Source organism: Bombus huntii, chromosome 5 (assembly GCF_024542735.1).
Source record: "Bombus huntii isolate Logan2020A chromosome 5, iyBomHunt1.1, whole genome shotgun sequence".
Classification (NCBI taxonomy): Eukaryota; Metazoa; Arthropoda; class Insecta; order Hymenoptera; family Apidae; genus Bombus; species Bombus huntii.
Window position 1 is genome coordinate 5,838,998 of NC_066242.1, and position 19,284 is coordinate 5,858,281.

General features: G+C 34.3%; 1 protein-coding gene across 2 annotated transcripts in view; it reads right to left on the reverse strand.

Annotated features, from left to right (window-relative positions):
- Nucleotides 1-7,019: 7,019 nt before the first annotated feature.
- LOC126865483 (SAM and SH3 domain-containing protein 1-like) overlaps nucleotides 7,020-19,284 on the reverse strand; it is a 372,452-nt gene continuing 360,187 nt past the window's right edge. Inside the window, exons 11-15 of one of the 2 annotated variants that reach the window (XM_050618045.1) lie at nucleotides 18,508-18,606; nucleotides 15,791-16,129; nucleotides 13,628-13,843; nucleotides 12,473-12,623; nucleotides 7,020-11,991 (exon numbers count right to left, since the gene is read on the reverse strand). In XM_050618045.1, the coding sequence (XP_050474002.1) occupies nucleotides 11,255-11,991; nucleotides 12,473-12,623; nucleotides 13,628-13,843; nucleotides 15,791-16,129; nucleotides 18,508-18,606 (1,542 nt within the window). In that variant the 3' untranslated portion in view covers nucleotides 7,020-11,254. The remainder of the gene's footprint in view (nucleotides 11,992-12,472; nucleotides 12,624-13,627; nucleotides 13,844-15,790; nucleotides 16,130-18,507; nucleotides 18,607-19,284) is intronic. The other variant, XM_050618046.1, reaches the window with a different exon arrangement.

Here is a 19,284-nt window from a genome sequence, read left to right on the forward strand (position 1 = left end):
ATAATGTATTACGTAAAATGGTATTTCGTTATATAGTATTACGTTGTTTAGTATTACGTCTTGACGTATTGAGTTACATGGTATTGGGTTATGTAGTATTACGTTATAACGTATTGCTTTATATAGTATTGCGTTATATGGTTTTACGTTATATAGTATGACGTTATTTTCCTTTACGTTATATTACATCATAAGATGTTATATTATGTTACATTATAATATATTCAGTCTACCTGCCTATATATATCTTACATATGTATCTTATATATGTCGGAGGTAAGAGGATACTGACGCCTGAAACTTCGGGAAAATCCATAAAAATTGTAATTAAAATTTACAGTTGTAATTAAACAATTTGCCGTCATTCTACCTAATTGTATTTGTTTGTGATTTGTGACAATGAGCATGGGCTCAAGGCGACAATCAGTCGCCGACCGTAGCCGCGGTCAACGGGACGAACCCTCCGTTTTACAAAGTTATGGAGTAATTTTATAGCTCTCCTTAAAAGAAATATTTGTAGCGGCACGCGACAGTAAACATTCCAACGGTTTCTGTCCCGTGGCTCGCCACACGCAGATCCTATTCTTCGGTATGATGGTTACCAGATGCCAACGCGTCTCCACAGTACGTAATCAACTAGCCCGAGGGCCGTTATAAACACTAAGATCTAGTTACCAAAAGTCCTTCAAACAGACAAACAGTCTTTGCCTCAACTATGGGAAGATAGGAGAGATCTATTGTTTTCAACGAACGATGTCTCCCACTAGCAACTTTCCGTCAAGGACGGCTAGCATCTTTTTCTAACTACCGATATGGAGATTGACCAATTAGTAGCAACGTCAATTTCCCTTACTTTCCGAACGTAGGCTATCCCCGACGAATCCGATGATCTCGTGCCCTTAGACACACCCCATCATAGTTTTCCTCTGAGGTATCGCCGGGACGGAAAGTCATTCTCTCTGGCGATCTCATCGACGAAAAGGTTAACGCCTTACGATCAGTGAATATTAACAAAGAATCCGACTGAAATTTTGTGCCCAAGACCCCAAGACCATTGTCACTAGTGTCGCGAGTGCGTGACCATCGTGAGTTTGCGTCAACTTTGTAACATCTTTGTTTGTGTGAATAAAAATCACTTCATTGGTGTAACTAGATGGATAGCTGCAGTGAAGAATCATTACCTATCCCAAGCCCTCACCATGAGAACGACTCCGGCCCGGATTCGGATCGTTATTCGACATATATAATATACATATATATGATATTTTGAACCATACTCATAATTATTTACATGACACATATTTAACATAAAAACCATGATAAATTCGTTTTTTTTTGGGGGGGGGGGGTCCCATTTTTACGTTAGCCGGTGGTTAGAAATAAATTGTCATCGTAACACGAAATTTGACGAAATTATTTGGTATAATCGATTTTCTTTACTATTGGTTAATAATTGTTTGCGTTTGAAATTTGAATTATTCAAACAACGTCCATCGACATCTGAAATCATTCGAATAATTATGAGTGACAACCTCGTATATGTATAACGAAGCAATCGTCTTACTTTTCACTTTGTAGTATCTAGTTGCGTATTATTTGATGTTCTATTGATCACTGGTAGAACATGTTTGAGGATATTGTTAAAGGATACTTGTTGGTGATCAAACTCCTCTTAACTTGAATAATTATCGATAGTGAACTTGTTGCGTGTAAACTGGACAGGACAATCGTTATTCAACAGGCTGTGGTTTGTTGTTAAACTTTAACAGGATTCTGCCTTTGAGTATCCAATTAATTGACAAGCCAAGTAGATTTGCTGTAATATGAATTCGTTTGACGCTGTAACGGGGGTGAAACTCACTACGAAGATAATATGAATATTTAAATAACAAAAATAATTATTGTTCCTTATGAAATTGTGTGCAAGCTTCAAAAACTACGCTTAAATATTTAATTTGAAATACTGTTCCTTTTACTCTATTCTACATATCCATTTTCCTCGATTTATAATGCAGTATTTGACGTTCCTTATTTTTCAAGACACTCAACCCTGCACAAATATTTCTTGAAAACTCACAGCTATATGTATAGAGGTTTATCCAATCCTTTTGTGGAATTATCTCTCGTTATTTGAAAAGATGTTTCGACAGGAATATTTTTTCTAAGTATTCTTGAGATTTCAAACTGACTATTAAACCGATTCATTTTCTAGCGTAGGTGTTCGACAATATTACTCTTTAAAAAGTTTTTATTAAAATTTACAATTATTAATTGTCAAAAGTGAATATTATCAGTTTCTTACAATCTGTTACAGAACATTTTATAAATTATCTGGAATCCTATAATCACAATAAAAGTTAAGATAGATTTTATCTTCACTGAATGTCTTCTTCACTGTATCTTTATTGAAACAACTTACAAACTCTAAAAGATTTGCAGGCAAAGTACAAATTCTACTGAAAGAAGGAAAAAATATATCCTCATCGAATTAAGATAGCTTTCTTCTTTTTCGAAGTCGGTATAAAAATATTCATGAACATTAACAAGCATTTGTATTGATCTGTGATAGTCTAATATGAATTCGTAACTATTGAAAATATTACTAAACGCTCCTGATGAATCTCTTTTAGAGTTCTCAGGGTAAACAATTGCTCTTTTACAAACATTTGTCGTCGATTGATAGACAGACGATGGTCTTCAGTTTCTACCGAACGCTATGAACAACAAATATCGTTTGAAGTACGGAAACTTCTCGGAAACACTCGTTAACGTTAGTAAGCATTTATACGTACGTCTGCATTTCCATCGACTATACAGAAGGCTCGCAAATTGTACGGACGCCGTGAACCACTTACATGGTCCGTGGAGCGCGGCTTTAAGTCTTAGGAACGCTTGAGACTGCACTACTATTGTTGTTCTGCACATCTGTTTTATGGCTGACGATGTCACTTGACCGCGGCTTTACCCAGTTCTAGCTACAAGCGATGGTCGATGCTAGTGTCCGACAGAACTCAGTTCTCCAGACATGTCCCAGTCTTACTGCTGTTAGTGCTGTTCAAATTTTAGGCACACAAGTCGGTTGTTACCACTTGCGGGTACTGTCTTTTGTTTCAAATGGAAAAACAGGAAAATCTTATGAGGCTCTTTGATTTTTCTTTGAGTACAATTTTTCTTGGGTGAAAGGGAACTGAAATATGTAAGAAGCTTCATTTCCTTGGGGTAATAGGGGGTGAGTATTTACATTGCTTTGAGATAAGAAGTTGCACTAATAACTAAGATATTAGTGTTGAACTTAAATGTTTTATAAAATAGGATTTTTCCATAACATGTTACTGTACGCTATTAGAGCATATAACGAGAAAGATCATCATCGAAGATGATTCTTAAAGTCATAAAAAATAAATCATAGAAAACGAAATAGAGGGTGATTATCTTTCTCTTATGCATAAAGGATAGTAGAATATGATCATCCAAAGTTATATTTTTCAATTATTTCGGTGGTGTAAAAGTAACAGCTTAAAAATACTGCACATGAAATTAAGATCAGGTAATTACAGAATGAAGTTAAGCATTTTATGCGAGCACTATAATACGATGAATGTTTTAGACGAAACAATAAATAAAGTATTAATGCATTAGCAACAAACATTATATGGTGACTTGGAATTTACGAAATAAAATATATAGTGGTGCGCCAATAAATACATTTTATACTGACTCAAATGAAATAATATAAAATGTTCACTTACTTTCGTTACATTAACATGTCATCTTTTGGACGATGTTTTATTAATAGATGAAAGGAGGACCGAGATGATTATATTCATAAATTGATATTGTCTCCTTTTTTAAATTGAAAATAGAATTATATTGCGAATACATAATTTGTACTTAACTGTATTTCATTGTGTGTAGCAAAATTAGCGTCTATACTTTCTTCAATATTAAGTTAAAAATTAATACTTAAAATAAAAATCCAGTAAAATAAAACAATCCTTTTCGTTCCAGTGGTGAACGTTTATGTATTATGTTTTTAAATAATGTAAAACGACGCAATATACAGCAGAAGGTAATATGTGGAAAGAAACTCGACCTTGCTGGTATCGTGTGAGATTTTCAAGAGTGTTTTGTAGTAACGATAACTTTTGGAAACTTGAAAATATTAGCATAATTGATAGAAACGTAAAAATATTATTCGTTATTTTTAGCTAGAGAATCTCAGTTTTATTAATTTCTACCGCGCCCAGTTTGATTTAGAGTAAATTGAACATGAGTGGCTAGTTTTGGTGTAAAATATTACATTTTACGATATTTGTAATAATCCTGATCGAAACGATGCGGCGCATGAACTCTCGATTTAAAAGAATGCAGTTTTGAACTCAGGATTCCATAAAGGCTACTGAAATAAATCAGAATACATGAAATTTAATAATTACATTCCAGAAATAGTCAGATGAAGCGTTGCGCTTCCGAAGTTTAAAGCAACAACAATTCCCCCCCCCCCTCCGTTTTATAGTTAAAAATTGAAACAAACATGTATATTTACAAAAGTATTTTAGACACACTTTGTCTATACCCGTGGTTCAATGCGAGACTCCAAACATCGTGAATCAAAATTTTTGGCAAGCATCAGCTTTTTTAAGAATTTTATACTATCGCGTATTTATAGGGACGAAAATCGCAGTTACACACAAAAGAGACTAAATTCACAAATCATGGACAATACAACTATTACGTATTTCACGCTTAATACTAACTATTTGTAGATAAATTTCAAAACCATAGTTTCCTTTACTAATGATTTCTTGTTAACATATTCTTTTACATATCAACAAGGACGATAATCAGTTCTTGAGTTATATACCAAATATTTAAAAATGAAATTCCATTTTTCCGAGAAAATCTCGGAGAAGGCTGAAGATATTTCCAATTATTCGTCTCATCGTTCGAAGAAAATTGGCGAATAGGGGGAAGTTAAAAAGTTACACACACGCGGCAATCCGGTATTGTCGGAAATCATTGTAATTTCGCCGGGTGACTTTAAAAGTTAAATTAGATTTCAACCCCAACGGGCAACGAATTTACTTACGCGGTAGCCGCCGTTAGCGTGGAAAAGAAACTTGTCGGGTTATTACCGCCATAATCTACTATACTAAAAGTAACTCGAGTTCTCTTACGGGTCTCAAATAAAGGTTACGAATAGACACGTACATGCCGTAACGTTCGAAATGATTCTCGGAGGGTGCATTTACATACATTACTAAACGCTTTTTATCGCATTTTCTTTGAAAGTTCATTCGACTGACGAGCATCCCTTTTATGACACACTTTTCGGTGAACGAGCCCCATTCAAAAGACCAACTGTGCACTCTGACAGCGTATTTTCTGCATTTCTCATCTCTAAAAGCTCGCACGTATAATCTGAGAAATGTTTTTTCACAACCGAGTGAATAACGAATGGAAACACTACGACTAAATTCTTCTGATTAACTTTGACATCGTCTGTTCCTAATTTACTATACTCCGTGTACTCTGTTTTCATCTGAGTTTCGAATGTTTGCATTTTTGGCAGTTTCTTCCTATCTTTGCTCCAAAAGAATTTGCTCCAAAGTTATATTACGTGATCACTTATGCGATTACAAAGTTGTCAGTTCTTGATATTCCATAAAACAGTAGAAAAATTCATAATTTTCATAATGTCCACTACATTATGATTTATGCGGCACATTTTACATGAAATTCTAATAATGAATTCCCTAATGTATTCTGATAATGGATTAAATGCAACAGATCTTTTGCAAAATCAATCCTACCCACCTTGCACATTGACATTCTGTGATATTTCGCGTTTTATCAATATTTCTGATAACAAATATAAATATGGATTTATTCACGGAAAACCATAAACCCGTAAAGGTACTAGAATATCCCAGAGAATATTACACAGCTTTGATTATTTTATTTTCATTTATTTTAAACCCTTCTACCGGAACGAGGTACCTACGTATTGGTACATTTTCACTTGTTCATCTCTCCATTCTTCATTTGATCTAATGCTTTTTGAATAAATTATGAACTTACTGTCTCCTCCGTTTCGTACCATTGTTATATCACTCTTGGAAAACCTCTCTATTATCCCCATTAGATACGTTCTTTATTTATCATGGTATACTTCAACTGTCATTTTGAATCAATGGAATAAATGAAAATGTTATTGCTTTTTGATATTTTTAATAAACACTCGAATTAACCAAAATTATGAATATATTATTATTATTAAACAATATATTATAACTTTAGTCTAAATATATAAAATTACAGTAAACTGATATGATAAGTTCAAGTGGTTTTATACTCGAAAGAGGGAAGTGCATTGACCAACTTCCAGCAAATATAAGCATATTATGTCTTAATTATAAGACGGTTGATAATCGAATTGCCACTGTCGAGTGTAATACAAGAAACAACTTCATTTTCAAGAGTTTCCACTTAGAGAGAAACCCTTGTAAAGATCGAGGCAAACAACCAATGTATAAAGTTTGTTCAGTTGCAAGTAAAGGACCAGTAAAGGATGAATCATTCGTTACTCGAAGCTTCCTTCTTCATTGTTGGGCCAATTGCTGATATAATTTATAATACAGCTCAATATCTAGCTATTTGAAAAATTATTTTCTGAACATAGAATTCTGATTCATTGCCATTTGGTTGGCAATAGATTAGGAATTAATAATATACTTACATGTGTGATTGTACCTATAAATACTGAATTACATAGAATTATACTTTTATATACTCTGCAGCCTGTGGATGTTTCTGCAAAATCATATTTTCATGAATATATCGCTAGATAAAAATTTGTTTCATTTTTTGAATATAAGAAGCACTCCACTTTGAATATTTTATATATTTTTCCATATTTTCCAATTAAATTTCCTATAAATGCATGAACATCCACGAACTAATTATAATAATTATCACATATAGAAGCGATAAGAGATTGGGGAGCAAAAACAACGTCGTTCGTTTGAATCTTCCGCCATTTTATTTCTATTCACAGTCAATAAATTAACACTTGTTGGAAACCATACAAGAACTGAGAGACGATAAGAATTACGAATTCGTTACCTCTATAAAACCCGCAATTAATCAATAAATATAAAATCAGCTTATAAAAACGTTTCAGCAACTCACGCCGACGCGATTGCCATTTCCTAATTCTGTTTCCTTTTTTTCATTTATTTCCTTACTTTATGTACATTATACATATATCGCATCAAATTGTAAACTTTGCAAGAAAAAATGGACTAGACCGCTAAGTAGATGCTTAATAATTTTTATTTTCATTTTCACTAGCGATTTAGCGACTCTCTTAAACCACCGTGCTTTCGTCGAATTTCCTCACGGTGACCACACATTTTTCTCAATTAATCGATCGTTTAGATCAAGATGGATACCGTCCGTTCGTTTCACTTCACATTCGTACGAAATCCGAATCGCAAACACACTTAATGCTTTTACTAAGACACCTTTACCCTCACGTATCTATCTCTTCAAATTACTTATTTCGATTATAATTCACTGCATCTATTTTTATAACGAATCTGACTTTTTTACATCAAATGTTGCGTACTTTTTCTCGAACTAATAAAATTATTTGTATTGCATCTAATCATACTCTCAAAACGTTACTAATTTTAACATTTTTTCCATGCACTCTCACATTCTCTCTTTTTTCCTCACTCTCTTTCTTTCCATTTAGTCTCGCTCGTCGCCACTATTCATTCTGCTTTACTGTTTCGTTCTTACGTTTTTTATTTTTTTATATATTTTTTTCTTTTTTTTTTTTTTGATTCGTCCTCTACACGTAATATTATTCTCGATGGAACGGACAAACTATGCCATTACCGTAATTTGCGTACAAGAAGTAACGAGGATTTTGGCTTCATAATTCGTTCTGCAAAAATTCGTAAAATTGTTCTCTCTTTCTTCGTATAGCGTCTCCGTTGGAAATATCAACCTCACTTAATGTCATGTTCAAGATCAACGTAAATCAACTTTCGTCTCGTCGCTTGGACACGATCGAACCTTGCAATACAAATCACTTAATGCGGTATATTGATAAAGTACGTATTTAAACAATCGCTATTATCATGGAAGCAGCGTGTGTCAACTTATTTATTCTCCGGGATCTCCCCGAGTCAAATCATGGTTTAGAGTTTCACGTATTCCTAGAAAGTTTCGTTTCTACGTAGAATCGATGCTCTATTCGTCAATGGTCGTACGAAAAAGTGTAACAGACTTGTTACAAAAAGGGATAAACCTTCTAACAACTACCTTGTAAATCGATAATAATGAAGAAGATAAACATGCATCTTAAAAGCCTATATAAAGATTTCCTAACATTTGCTCATCAGTCCGCTATTTTGGATAGTCATCGAATCGCTTTTGTGTGTTTCATTTATCCTTTCGAAACGAATATATATTTTTATATATTCTATTTACAGTATAATAGAGTTCTTAGACCGTATTTTGATAATCGTACCATTTTGATAATTTCTTGTTGTTTTCTTTTTATTCACGAATTCCCATCGGTTTTCATTCCTGATCTCGTACTGCGTCGCTTTATACTTTTTTTAAATTCGTCTATCATTTTACACTATACAAAAGATATACATAAGAACCAACGGTATGATATATGTAACATATGTATATTTATGTATAGAGATTTGTATAGTCTAAAGTTTTGGCAAAGGATTGGATCAATATAAAACATCGTTAGGTTTCTATGCGTGCTGTATATGTACATACAAAAACTTTATAACTTTGAACGTCTCTTTTTTCTCTCTTTTGCAGGTATAGTCAATATACACATGTACAGATTTACCATCTTGTCGAAGAACTAAGTTGCATCGATGATGGGGATTGTCGATCATGTACTAATAATGTAGTTCTTTCAAATAAAATATTATCATCGAAAGAATAGAAAACATCGATGAAGTCAATTGTGTTACAAGATTGGACAAAATATTATTGTACAAGGAACTTCGATAAATAAACTTTCGATTTAACAACTCGTTATACAATTTCACGTGAATTGACTATCTTTTTCCAAAGATTCGAGTAAGTATCTCTAAATAAAATTGATTATTTGTTTGAGATAAGAAGAAGAAGAAGCTATACAATTTACAACAAAATATCATTACTATTATTATCATTATTATAAAAATTAGAAAATTTAATTGAAGGAAGAAAAAATGTCATTTAAATTTTGTAAGTACCTAATACTCCACTATTTTACCCAACTTGATTACACTCGAATTTCAAATATTTTCTAGTTAAAAAAAAGCTATAATATATATATATATATATATATATATATATATATATATAGTAGCTTTTTTTAATATTATATATATGTATAAAACTGGCAATAAAAAAAAAGTTTCTAAATTATAACATTTAACGACAGATCATTACGATTATCACTTAGCTTTCTTATGGCATTAAAGTAAGTCAAACTCGAACATAGAAAAAAATGAATGAACACCGTACCCCATGGGAAAGTTTAAATTGTGTTGGCAGTCTTTAATCTAGATGTTTCTGGCTAATAATCAGCCACTTCTTATAGAAAAAGATTAAATAGCTGACTAAAGCCCAACGTCGAGTAGGATCGACGGATCAACGTGTCTTTTCTCGTTTAAACATCTCCTTTAGTCTCTGTTCTCGTAGCTTAGTATTGTATACAAATTGCAAAGACGAATCTTTCTATTGCATATTTTTACCTATTTACAAATTATTTAGACGTAAATGCAATCTTATCACAATATTATTATTAGTAATTATACGAGCGTCGAAAACGATAGACGAGATCATGAAATGACTGGCAGTGACATGGCAAGCATTTCATTTGTTTCCTGTCGAACATTACTGCCAAATTCTTTCCATTCACGTACAAGTACAAACGTCGAAACACTTTGCTCACTTTTCTCGTCAAAGATGCTTAAGTTTTCTTTTTGTCCCATTTTGCCTTTTTATATTTTTTTCGTCGATAATGAGAGTTATGAAAATTCAGAACGAGAATAATCACGTAATATTCTAATCTAATATCGAAACAAAGTTGAAATTCTCGTTTAAGAAGGCGAGCAGTGCGGCAGACTTTTGATTATAAAGTAACGAGGACAAAGAATCGATAAGGCAATAAAAGTTAGCGAAGCACCGTGCTATTTCTTTCGACTCGAAGCTCGAATGAAAACGAAAGAAACCCTGCACTGTATCATTCACGGAATATATTGGACGTCGAGCAGCATTATATCGCTGATTTCAAGCAAAACAATAAAAAGATTCATATACGAATCACACATCTTGCGTTTAAGCTCGTTTTTCAATTACAACCATTTTCATGCTTTCCGATATAAATCTTCGCTTGATAAATCAATTAAAATGTTAAATATTATTACATAATCAATCTCATCATCAATCAGTCATATTCAATCATTCAGATCATAATCAATCAGTTATATTCAATAAGCTTCAACAATTCACCTTTCTGCAAAGATTTCTCCTTTAAGCTTCGATGAGATTAGTCGAGTTGTTTAAATTCAAGTTTTAACATCAAATTACCTGACATATAAGTAGTAACTTGAAATCTTTCAATCAGTGTGAATTTTTGTTTGACTTAAAATCCCCTTTCAAGTGAAATCGTTTGCATCGGGTAGCTTCCTTGCAACCAGGTTGATTAATTGAAACCGGATTTTAGATAGATAATTATTATCTTTTACAATAGCTTCGGTATATTACAGGAAAGCTACAACTTATCAAACGAGCTAAAACAAGACGTACCGATATACCAATCTTTCTATTGTATTCTACTAATACATTGTACTTACTCCACATACTTTCAATAATTATCTCCATATATCTTCGAATACTCATCAGAACATTCGAACCTACAAAGAATTCTGATACCAAAATTGTTTTTTATGGTATATTTGCTATCAGTCCACCTATCTAAACTCGTGTCGAATATCCTAACCCCTATTAAGTGTAGAGTACTTATGACGCGGCAGAAGAACTCTCTCCAGTCGCCATTGTACAGTCGCGTTGATGTATAAAGTTCGTCCAAATTCCGCGTGAAACGGCGAGTAAGTCATCAATAATTTGCGAATGGAAATTTACAGAAACACGTAAGAGTGCAAAGTATGAAGGCAAAAGGAAATTTCTATAAGTCTCGTTCGAACTTCACTCGTATTGCGCTCTACTGGTAACTAGTCTCACCGCTTTGACTCTTATTGGTAGCTGGCTGGGAAGTCGGTGATGCCCTGGTGAAATTACTAAAATTCTTGGTAGGTGAGTCCGATGCAACATTGGCGAGAACTTTATCTCTTGGTGGCGGAGCCGAGCTGATGCTGGATGAGCTAACACCGGAATCGCTGGACTTCTCACTGAGGCAACCCCTCTGGCCCAAACCGGTGATATTGCCGGTACCTTCGAGGCCAAGGTCACCGCTGCCAACCACATACTTCACCATGCCGCCGAGTTTCTGCCCGCTCTCGCAAGTATCCTCTATCACCACCGTTTCGCCGAAATTCCCTCTCTTCGCGATGAACCGGACGTTGCCGCTACGGAGCAACGGCGATTTGTCGAACTGGCCCTCCTTCTGGCTGGTTACGTTGCTAGTAATTGGTATGTTAGGATGAAAGTCGTCCTTGCTATCGGAAACAGTGCTCCCTTCTGTGCTGACACCGCTGACGTTCTTCGTGGATGCTGTAGCGTCGAGATTGTTCTCTCTGGGCAGCTTGGTAGTCGTGGTCGATTCCGGGCTTACGGTTCGTCGACTGGTAGAATTCTTGTGAGCGTCGTAACAACCGGAGTCCCGCGGGAACTGGCGGCGATTAAACGGTGAACAATGGCCGGATGTCTGGCCAGAGGTTAAGACCAGTCGACTCACCTCGTCGCCCTCCGAGCTCGAAGCTAAATCGCCTTCGCTTCCGGCTATTAGGACAGAACAAAAACCAACTTACAGTTTCGGATTTTACCTTTGGTTTTGCGCGTTTAGAAGTGGCCGAAGTACGGGTGTAGTCGTAAGTGATCGGGGTAAGTGACTTTGGATTAGGTCGGAGTAATGTCTGATTTTGGACGAAGTGCACGAATTAATGATGAGTTAGCGAGGAGAAGTAAATTATATAGTGAGAGATGTGGCGATGGTGTACTTTGTTATCTATTATACAGCAGCTACGAAAAGTATTTATTGTAGAATTTAAGTCGAAGTATGTTAAGTTCTGTATCATTCAATACGGCTAGAAAAATTTCGTACTACGAAAATAAAGTATATGAAGCCTGATGATTATGAAACGCTTCATTGGAAAATAATGGTGCGTGTCCTTGTATAAATAAAGAAATAAATAAATAAATATAAAATAAAAACACGATCTACAAAAATAAAAAATTTAAACGATCTGATATAATAACTTACATTGAAGGTCATTTAATAGTTGCACAGCTGTGAGTATCTTCGCGCGATGTTCTGGCTGATGTATGCGCAAGTAATCAAGATCCGCAGCCTCAATTTCCCTGAAGAGCTCCAAATCCTCGTATCCGTTAAATACAAATACAGGAATGTGTTCCTGGAAAACACATTATTCAACATTTCAATATTTTTAGTTTGTCTTATTTAATCAATGTCTTTGTCTGAAACAGGACAATACTGTTTCTTTAAACTATTTACATTTAAAAGTTAAGCTATTATAAGATTTATGATATGCATACTATACTACTATTGTTATATATTATTATTAGTATACTATATACATGTTTTGATATTTTATATATATTTTTTCCACTAAATGGAAAATAATGCTGCCAGCCCATAGATATTATATATATTTATATTTTAATGACATATATTCTTATTGCGATGCACTATACCGTTTTCACTAAAAGTATTATGTTTTAATCATTTCGTACCGTTCTTAAACCAAACGTGACATCTTTTTAAACATGGACCGGACTTGAAATTTGAAGCCAATCCAATCTTCCTACATCCAATTCATCAACAAACTACTATATTCGCGAATGTAATACGTTTTAATCACACATATTCTCCTTGCGATATACTACTATACTCTTTGCCAAACAAAACCACTATATCTGAATCATCTCGTTTATTTTTTTAAAAATCAACGTAACATCCTCTTAAAAATGTACCAGATTTAAATCTCGAAGTCAATACAAATCTCCTAACACCCGCCATATCACCATTTACGAGGAAAGAACGTACACATTTATCACTAAAAACACCGACCAATAAAAAAGGAGGAACAAGGAAAGGGGAGAAAACATGAAATCGATGAGGTAAGATAAGGATGGAAAGAAACAGATGGATATAAAAAAGGGAAGTGTCGACGAAAAAAAGGAACACGCGACGTTTCAGTGGTGCTGTGTATTGTACGCGGTATAAAAGGTGCACGCAAGAAACGAGGGGAGCGGGCGGGCGAAGGTTGGATATGGATGAAAAGAGAGAAGTCCAGGAAATAAAGAAACGTATAAAAGCAAGGTTCCCTGCTTTGCATTCGAAGCGATGCAAATGCGAATCAGTTTGTTCGAGCCGTGGCAAGATATTGCTCTCTACCTGAAGATTCATTCTCTGCAAGAGCTCTTGAACGGAACCAGGCTTCTGCCTATACCTCTGGCCCCACTTCCCCCGGCCTTCGGGTTCGCCGCGCCTTGGAACCCTGTCGTTTAGTATCTCGACGTTTATGAACTTGAAGTGGCCTATCCTGTTGTGCAAAACACCCTTCCATAGGCCGCTCTTGTTCATTTGTACCACGTCGATGATGTCTCCCTTCTGCAACAAAAACCGTGTTGCAATTTGCTTGGTGCTTTCCACGTGAGAAAACATTGAGAACTCTTGCGCCTTCTAATTCGAAGAAACCAACAGATTCGACGCTTTGTATTTCTGTTCGCACTAGCTGGTATTATCGTGAAGTCATGTAGGACTAAGGAATATCGAGGAAAAGAGAAATAAGGGTTTGTTTTCACGAGGAGGTAAGCGTCGAGTTCTGGCAGTAACGATACTTTCTAGTTCTGGCAGGGACTCTTTTCAAGGGTGTACGTATATGGTGCGATCTATAGTTGATCAATATGCGTGTTTCAGCTGGTTTTGCTACTTTGGTAAAAATATGTTCCGTATCTACAGTAGTTGCAAAAAATATCCCCCCCCCCCGCCCCAGTGCATTTATTATTGCATCTATTTGCCAATTAATTCGATCCGATTATAATAAATTTCATATCGGTTAGTAGTACCTTTGGATCATTACAAACATTTGATACTATGAAAATGATATGTGGAACCTAAAAAACACTTCATGGGAAAGTAAGAGTATGTATAAATACTTTATATAGTCACTGCATATAAGTCGAAACCATTGGCAGACAAATATACCTGATTGCAACTAAGTATCTATGATTTTTTTCTTTATATGCATAATAATAGCTCACGTTTGGATAACTGGGTGCAATAAATAGAAGATCATTTAATTGGAGACGAATTAACATTTCGTTGGAATAAATGGAATTCTACTGTAAGTTTATTCTTATTGAAGTAGTTATTTTATATGTTCTGTACGAAAGTTTATTCGTAAAGAACGTATGTATTGTCAGAAAAAGAGTTTCATGAATATTTTTGTCTCATAAAAAGTTGAGTTTTACATTATACGTTATCATCGATTCGGTGTTTTATGATATAAAGATATAAAAATAAAAATATATATCGTGGATTCTAAATCGTGGTACAAGTAGGGTGACGGAGATTCTACGATTCAAAATAAGAGAAAAATCGAGGAAAGTAAAACAATGTTGGAGGTTTTACTATCCAATGTGTGCATTTGACAGTTACAAATAATTATTGTGAGTTTTATATCGAATGCAATCTTTGGGTTTATTTATTATCAATACTTACTCATTAATACGTTCTTAGGGCGTGGAAATGAACATAATGAACAAAATAAGGGACAAGTAATAAACTGCTCATTTGAAGTGTCCATTTTAGTTTTAATTGAGTCTAATCTATTATTTGCATTAAAATATTGTACGTTTGCATCACGAAAGTGTCAAATGTCAAGATTTTGAACAATAGTGAAATGATACTACATAGTGCTATTTAATATATATGGCGATTTAACATAATGCGTTATAATACTTTGATCACGCAATAATTGATTACTTGAAAGCCATTTAAATTAAACAAATTAATTGAGATATAATTCATGAATACGTGCTTGTTCAAGGATTCGTATCAATCACAGACATACAGGCGCGCACATGCAAACATGTCTGTGATTAAACTAATCTGAGAGTTATTGTGTATCATGAATATTTGCGTGTATATAGAATGAATATTATGATGTATTCCTACAAAATCACTCAACTGTAAATTTCTTTTTCTCTTAAATAACCCCAGATATGCTCGAATTTTTATTATAATAAGATAACAAATATAATTGGACCTCGGATGTTAGCATAATAAAACTTATAAATACCATATTAAAAGCTCTACATTAGACATTTTATACATTTTTGCAAATTATACACGTTGTGTAAAGAATTTTGTTCCTAAAAATTCATGAACATCCATAGTCCAAGATATAATGACATGAATACATTTTATATTTGAAAAATTACTAGCGTAAGATTATAAAAGCTACCTGTATAGAAATTATACTATAATATAGAAATAAGCAATGTAAATTTCTGTAACGGCTAAGTCATTTGTGATAATAGTTTGCAAACAAACCTTAAACTTTAGTGCTTCCTTGTCATAAGGGCTAGGCGTATAATCGACCAGAGCCCTGGCTCTGCAAAGTACAGGCCCGATAGACGTTGGACTGATAGCATCCCTGTCTTCGCAGGATATCGAGCTGTGATTGCTTCCTGCACGCACAAGTGCCTGCGTGCTCGAGCCACTTCCGCTTGGGAGACTTTCCACGCTGCTCGCGCTGCACGGGAACGCCTCGGATGATGTGCGGTCCTGACGCAACCTTGAAATCTTCCGTTGCACGTCGTGCCTCAAATTTCGTGCTCGTCCTGCGATCCCCGCCCTCGTATCGCCCTCAAGTAAAGCACTAGCTTCCGACTGGAAATTTTAACGAACGATTGCATAATATTGAAAAATAATGAACATCGTTCCGACTTTTTGCTTGTATCGATGGAAATGAAAAGAGGTAACACAATGGTAATAAGTGAATTAGGTCGAAGACTTACACGCAACGAATGCCCGTTTCTTCTTCTTTTTTTCTTTTCTTTTTTTTTTTTTCTTTCTTTTATCGGATATGAGATATTAAATAGCGTACTTTTGGAGTTATGGGGAAACGAAGATTAATTTTAGCATTTTGCTTTTCTCATGATATGGTAACGTATGACAGCATATTAACATCCACATTAACATATTTTGTATAGATCGTATAAAGATATGTCTTTTCCATATTTTTACTTTTCCACTTCATTTCGGATTGCACGGAAATGCCCGTATACATTTTATATGATTCTTTTGAATTATATAAACTCTTTACTCATTTATTTGAGTTACATCTCTTGTCGAAGTACTAGCGAACGCTATTTTTATGTACACATATATATCAAATTTCTATATTTCGATTTATAATTACTTTTTACAAAAAATTCTATACCCGATGGAGCACACAACATATCAATAGAAAAAAAGACACATGTACTTTTATATAACCAGTGGTCGAATAATAATATGAAAAGAACGTATTCTTAGCTCTTCTGGTGTAAATCAGTTTACGAACAGATTGCTCAACGACCATTTAACTAAACGAGCACAATCAGACGCTCTCCCTCTGTGTCTTTGCTCGTTTGGTCTAAACGCACCTTACTCGGCCATACGTTACGAATTCTAGGCAGTTCGTTTCGCGTAGTTCCTCGATGATCGATGCAAAGTCTGTCAATGAAATCTTTTTACAACAGGGACTGAGATCTGGATCCTTTTTCGTGATTCGAACGAGATCGTTCTGTGATACTGAGAACATGCAACGATTATGCGTAAGGCACGACCGTGGAAGATTCACAGAGTCTGACGGACCTCGAGCTGACGTCGTTGTCGACTTGTCGGTGGAGTAGACGCACTTGTGTAACTGTATATCTTGGTGATAATGTACAAAAGCGTCTACTTTTGTGTTTTTCGATATGTGTACGTCTTTAACGAAACGCTAGCTACTCGGTTAAAGTGTATCTGGCAAGTAATTCAATGAAACAGTACGAATTCGAATGACAAAAGCATGCATGCAATCGATTCTACTTTGAACTGATATCGACTTCACCGATCTGGTTTGAGATTTAAAAGGAAGTGACTTTTTTTGGAGAGAGTAAACCGAACGTGTGTTTTACAAAAATTATTGCAGAGAAGTCAAACGTGACTAAATGTTATTGCCATGTAAGCGTTGTACGAGAGATCAACCAGATGAGTGAAAATGAATATTAATAATGTGAATAAATTACTTACCCTAGAGGATAGGTAAGATACAAGAAATTAAGGAAGGAACTATCCTAGATGTCTATGTATAGTAAACATTAGAATAACCACAATTATAGTATGTTGAGTTAAAAGAAAAATAATGTCGGTTTCATTTTCATTTTTATAGACGTTTTGACCCATTCAATTCATTCTTAATTGTTGATTCTTAAAAATGACCAAGTTTCATATTGGTGATATGGTTGGATTTCAGAATTCAAAATTTATTTCAACTTGTTCAATAAGAATTTTCTTCTAAATTACTTACGACATAATAACAATTTATATTTTTAAACATATTATAACAAATAGTTTAATATTTATTTAAATATTGTTTGATCATACATAATGTTGAATTATCTTCTGCAGAGTACTTCGCGTCATTGATCCCCTTATTAATTAGTAGATTAGTAGATAAATATATAAAACATTCAATGTGAAATGCTTATTATAATGCTTTTAACACTAGAACTGCCGATTAAATTTGTACCAAAGTAATCGAAATCCGTATATTTTATCAAAAATTATTCGAATCCTCAAACATACACTTCTATAATTCTTTACACAAAAATCTAAAATATATTTACGTATTAACCCTTCTCGCTATTTTGGTAGTTCTAGTGTTAATCATATTCATAAGTACATGAATTCGAATAATTAATCACAGTCCATTAACCAATATAAAACCAAACAAGAAAGAAAGAATAATTACTACAAAATAATCTTCCCTAAAATAACTAAAAACGGATAACGAACAAATCATCCTTTCCTACAAACCCCTTGAACATGCATCAGTTCAGCAAGAATAAACATCGCTGGTTAGTGTTATGTACCGTACATTTAAACACTCGTTCTAAGTACAGCCACGGATCATGCAAACATACTGATGCAAAAAAAAAAAAGAATGAAACGACAAAGGACAGAAAATTCGAGAGAAAGGAGACACTTTTGTGAAAGGAGGACTTGTATATGTCACGTACTGTGTGTACGGCGGCCGAGTGTTGATTCTCGAGTTCTTCTTGATCCTCGTAGTCGCTGCTTTGGCTCGGCGATAGTCCTTCCTCGCCGCTACTCCGGCTCTAAAATGTTGATACTCGCAGAGACAGTTCTAATTCATGGATATGTAAAAGGAGAAGCGGGCTCTATTTTTGTCTAGTAGCACGTAAAATGCTCGTTAGAGAAAGAGGAGATCAAGAGTCGTTATGGAAAGAAAAAATGCTAGTTCAAAATCAAACGTGAAAAGATACCATGTAATATATAAATGTAGATCGAGTAGTACAGCAAAACGTGTTACAATATGTGTCGTGAATATAATAAAGTAGTTGCTATACGTGCATATACGAGGGTCAGCCCAAAAGATGTGCATGCCATGAGCTTCGTAGAAGATGAAGTTAGGTCACATTTAAATTGTTTGTGTCGGTTTATTTTATCCATTCGATGTATCCTGATTAGTATTAATATTGAAATTTTCCAATTTTAGTAAGTTACCTATTCTCTTGGAGATTTCTTTTATTATCTTTGAATTTATTTATTGCTTTTAAGAAGAGTTTTATTTAAACTAATCATTTAATATTATTTCGTGAATTATTTTAATTGATTTAAATTAATCGTTATCAATTTTATTTAGAATTACAGAAATACTAACTATTCAATAGAGTCAAAACATAATTTGAAACATAAGTTGGTTTATTATGTAAGCAACGCTGTTGTGATTTTAAAGAAGAAAATGGAAGGGATTGGTGGACCTGAATTCAATG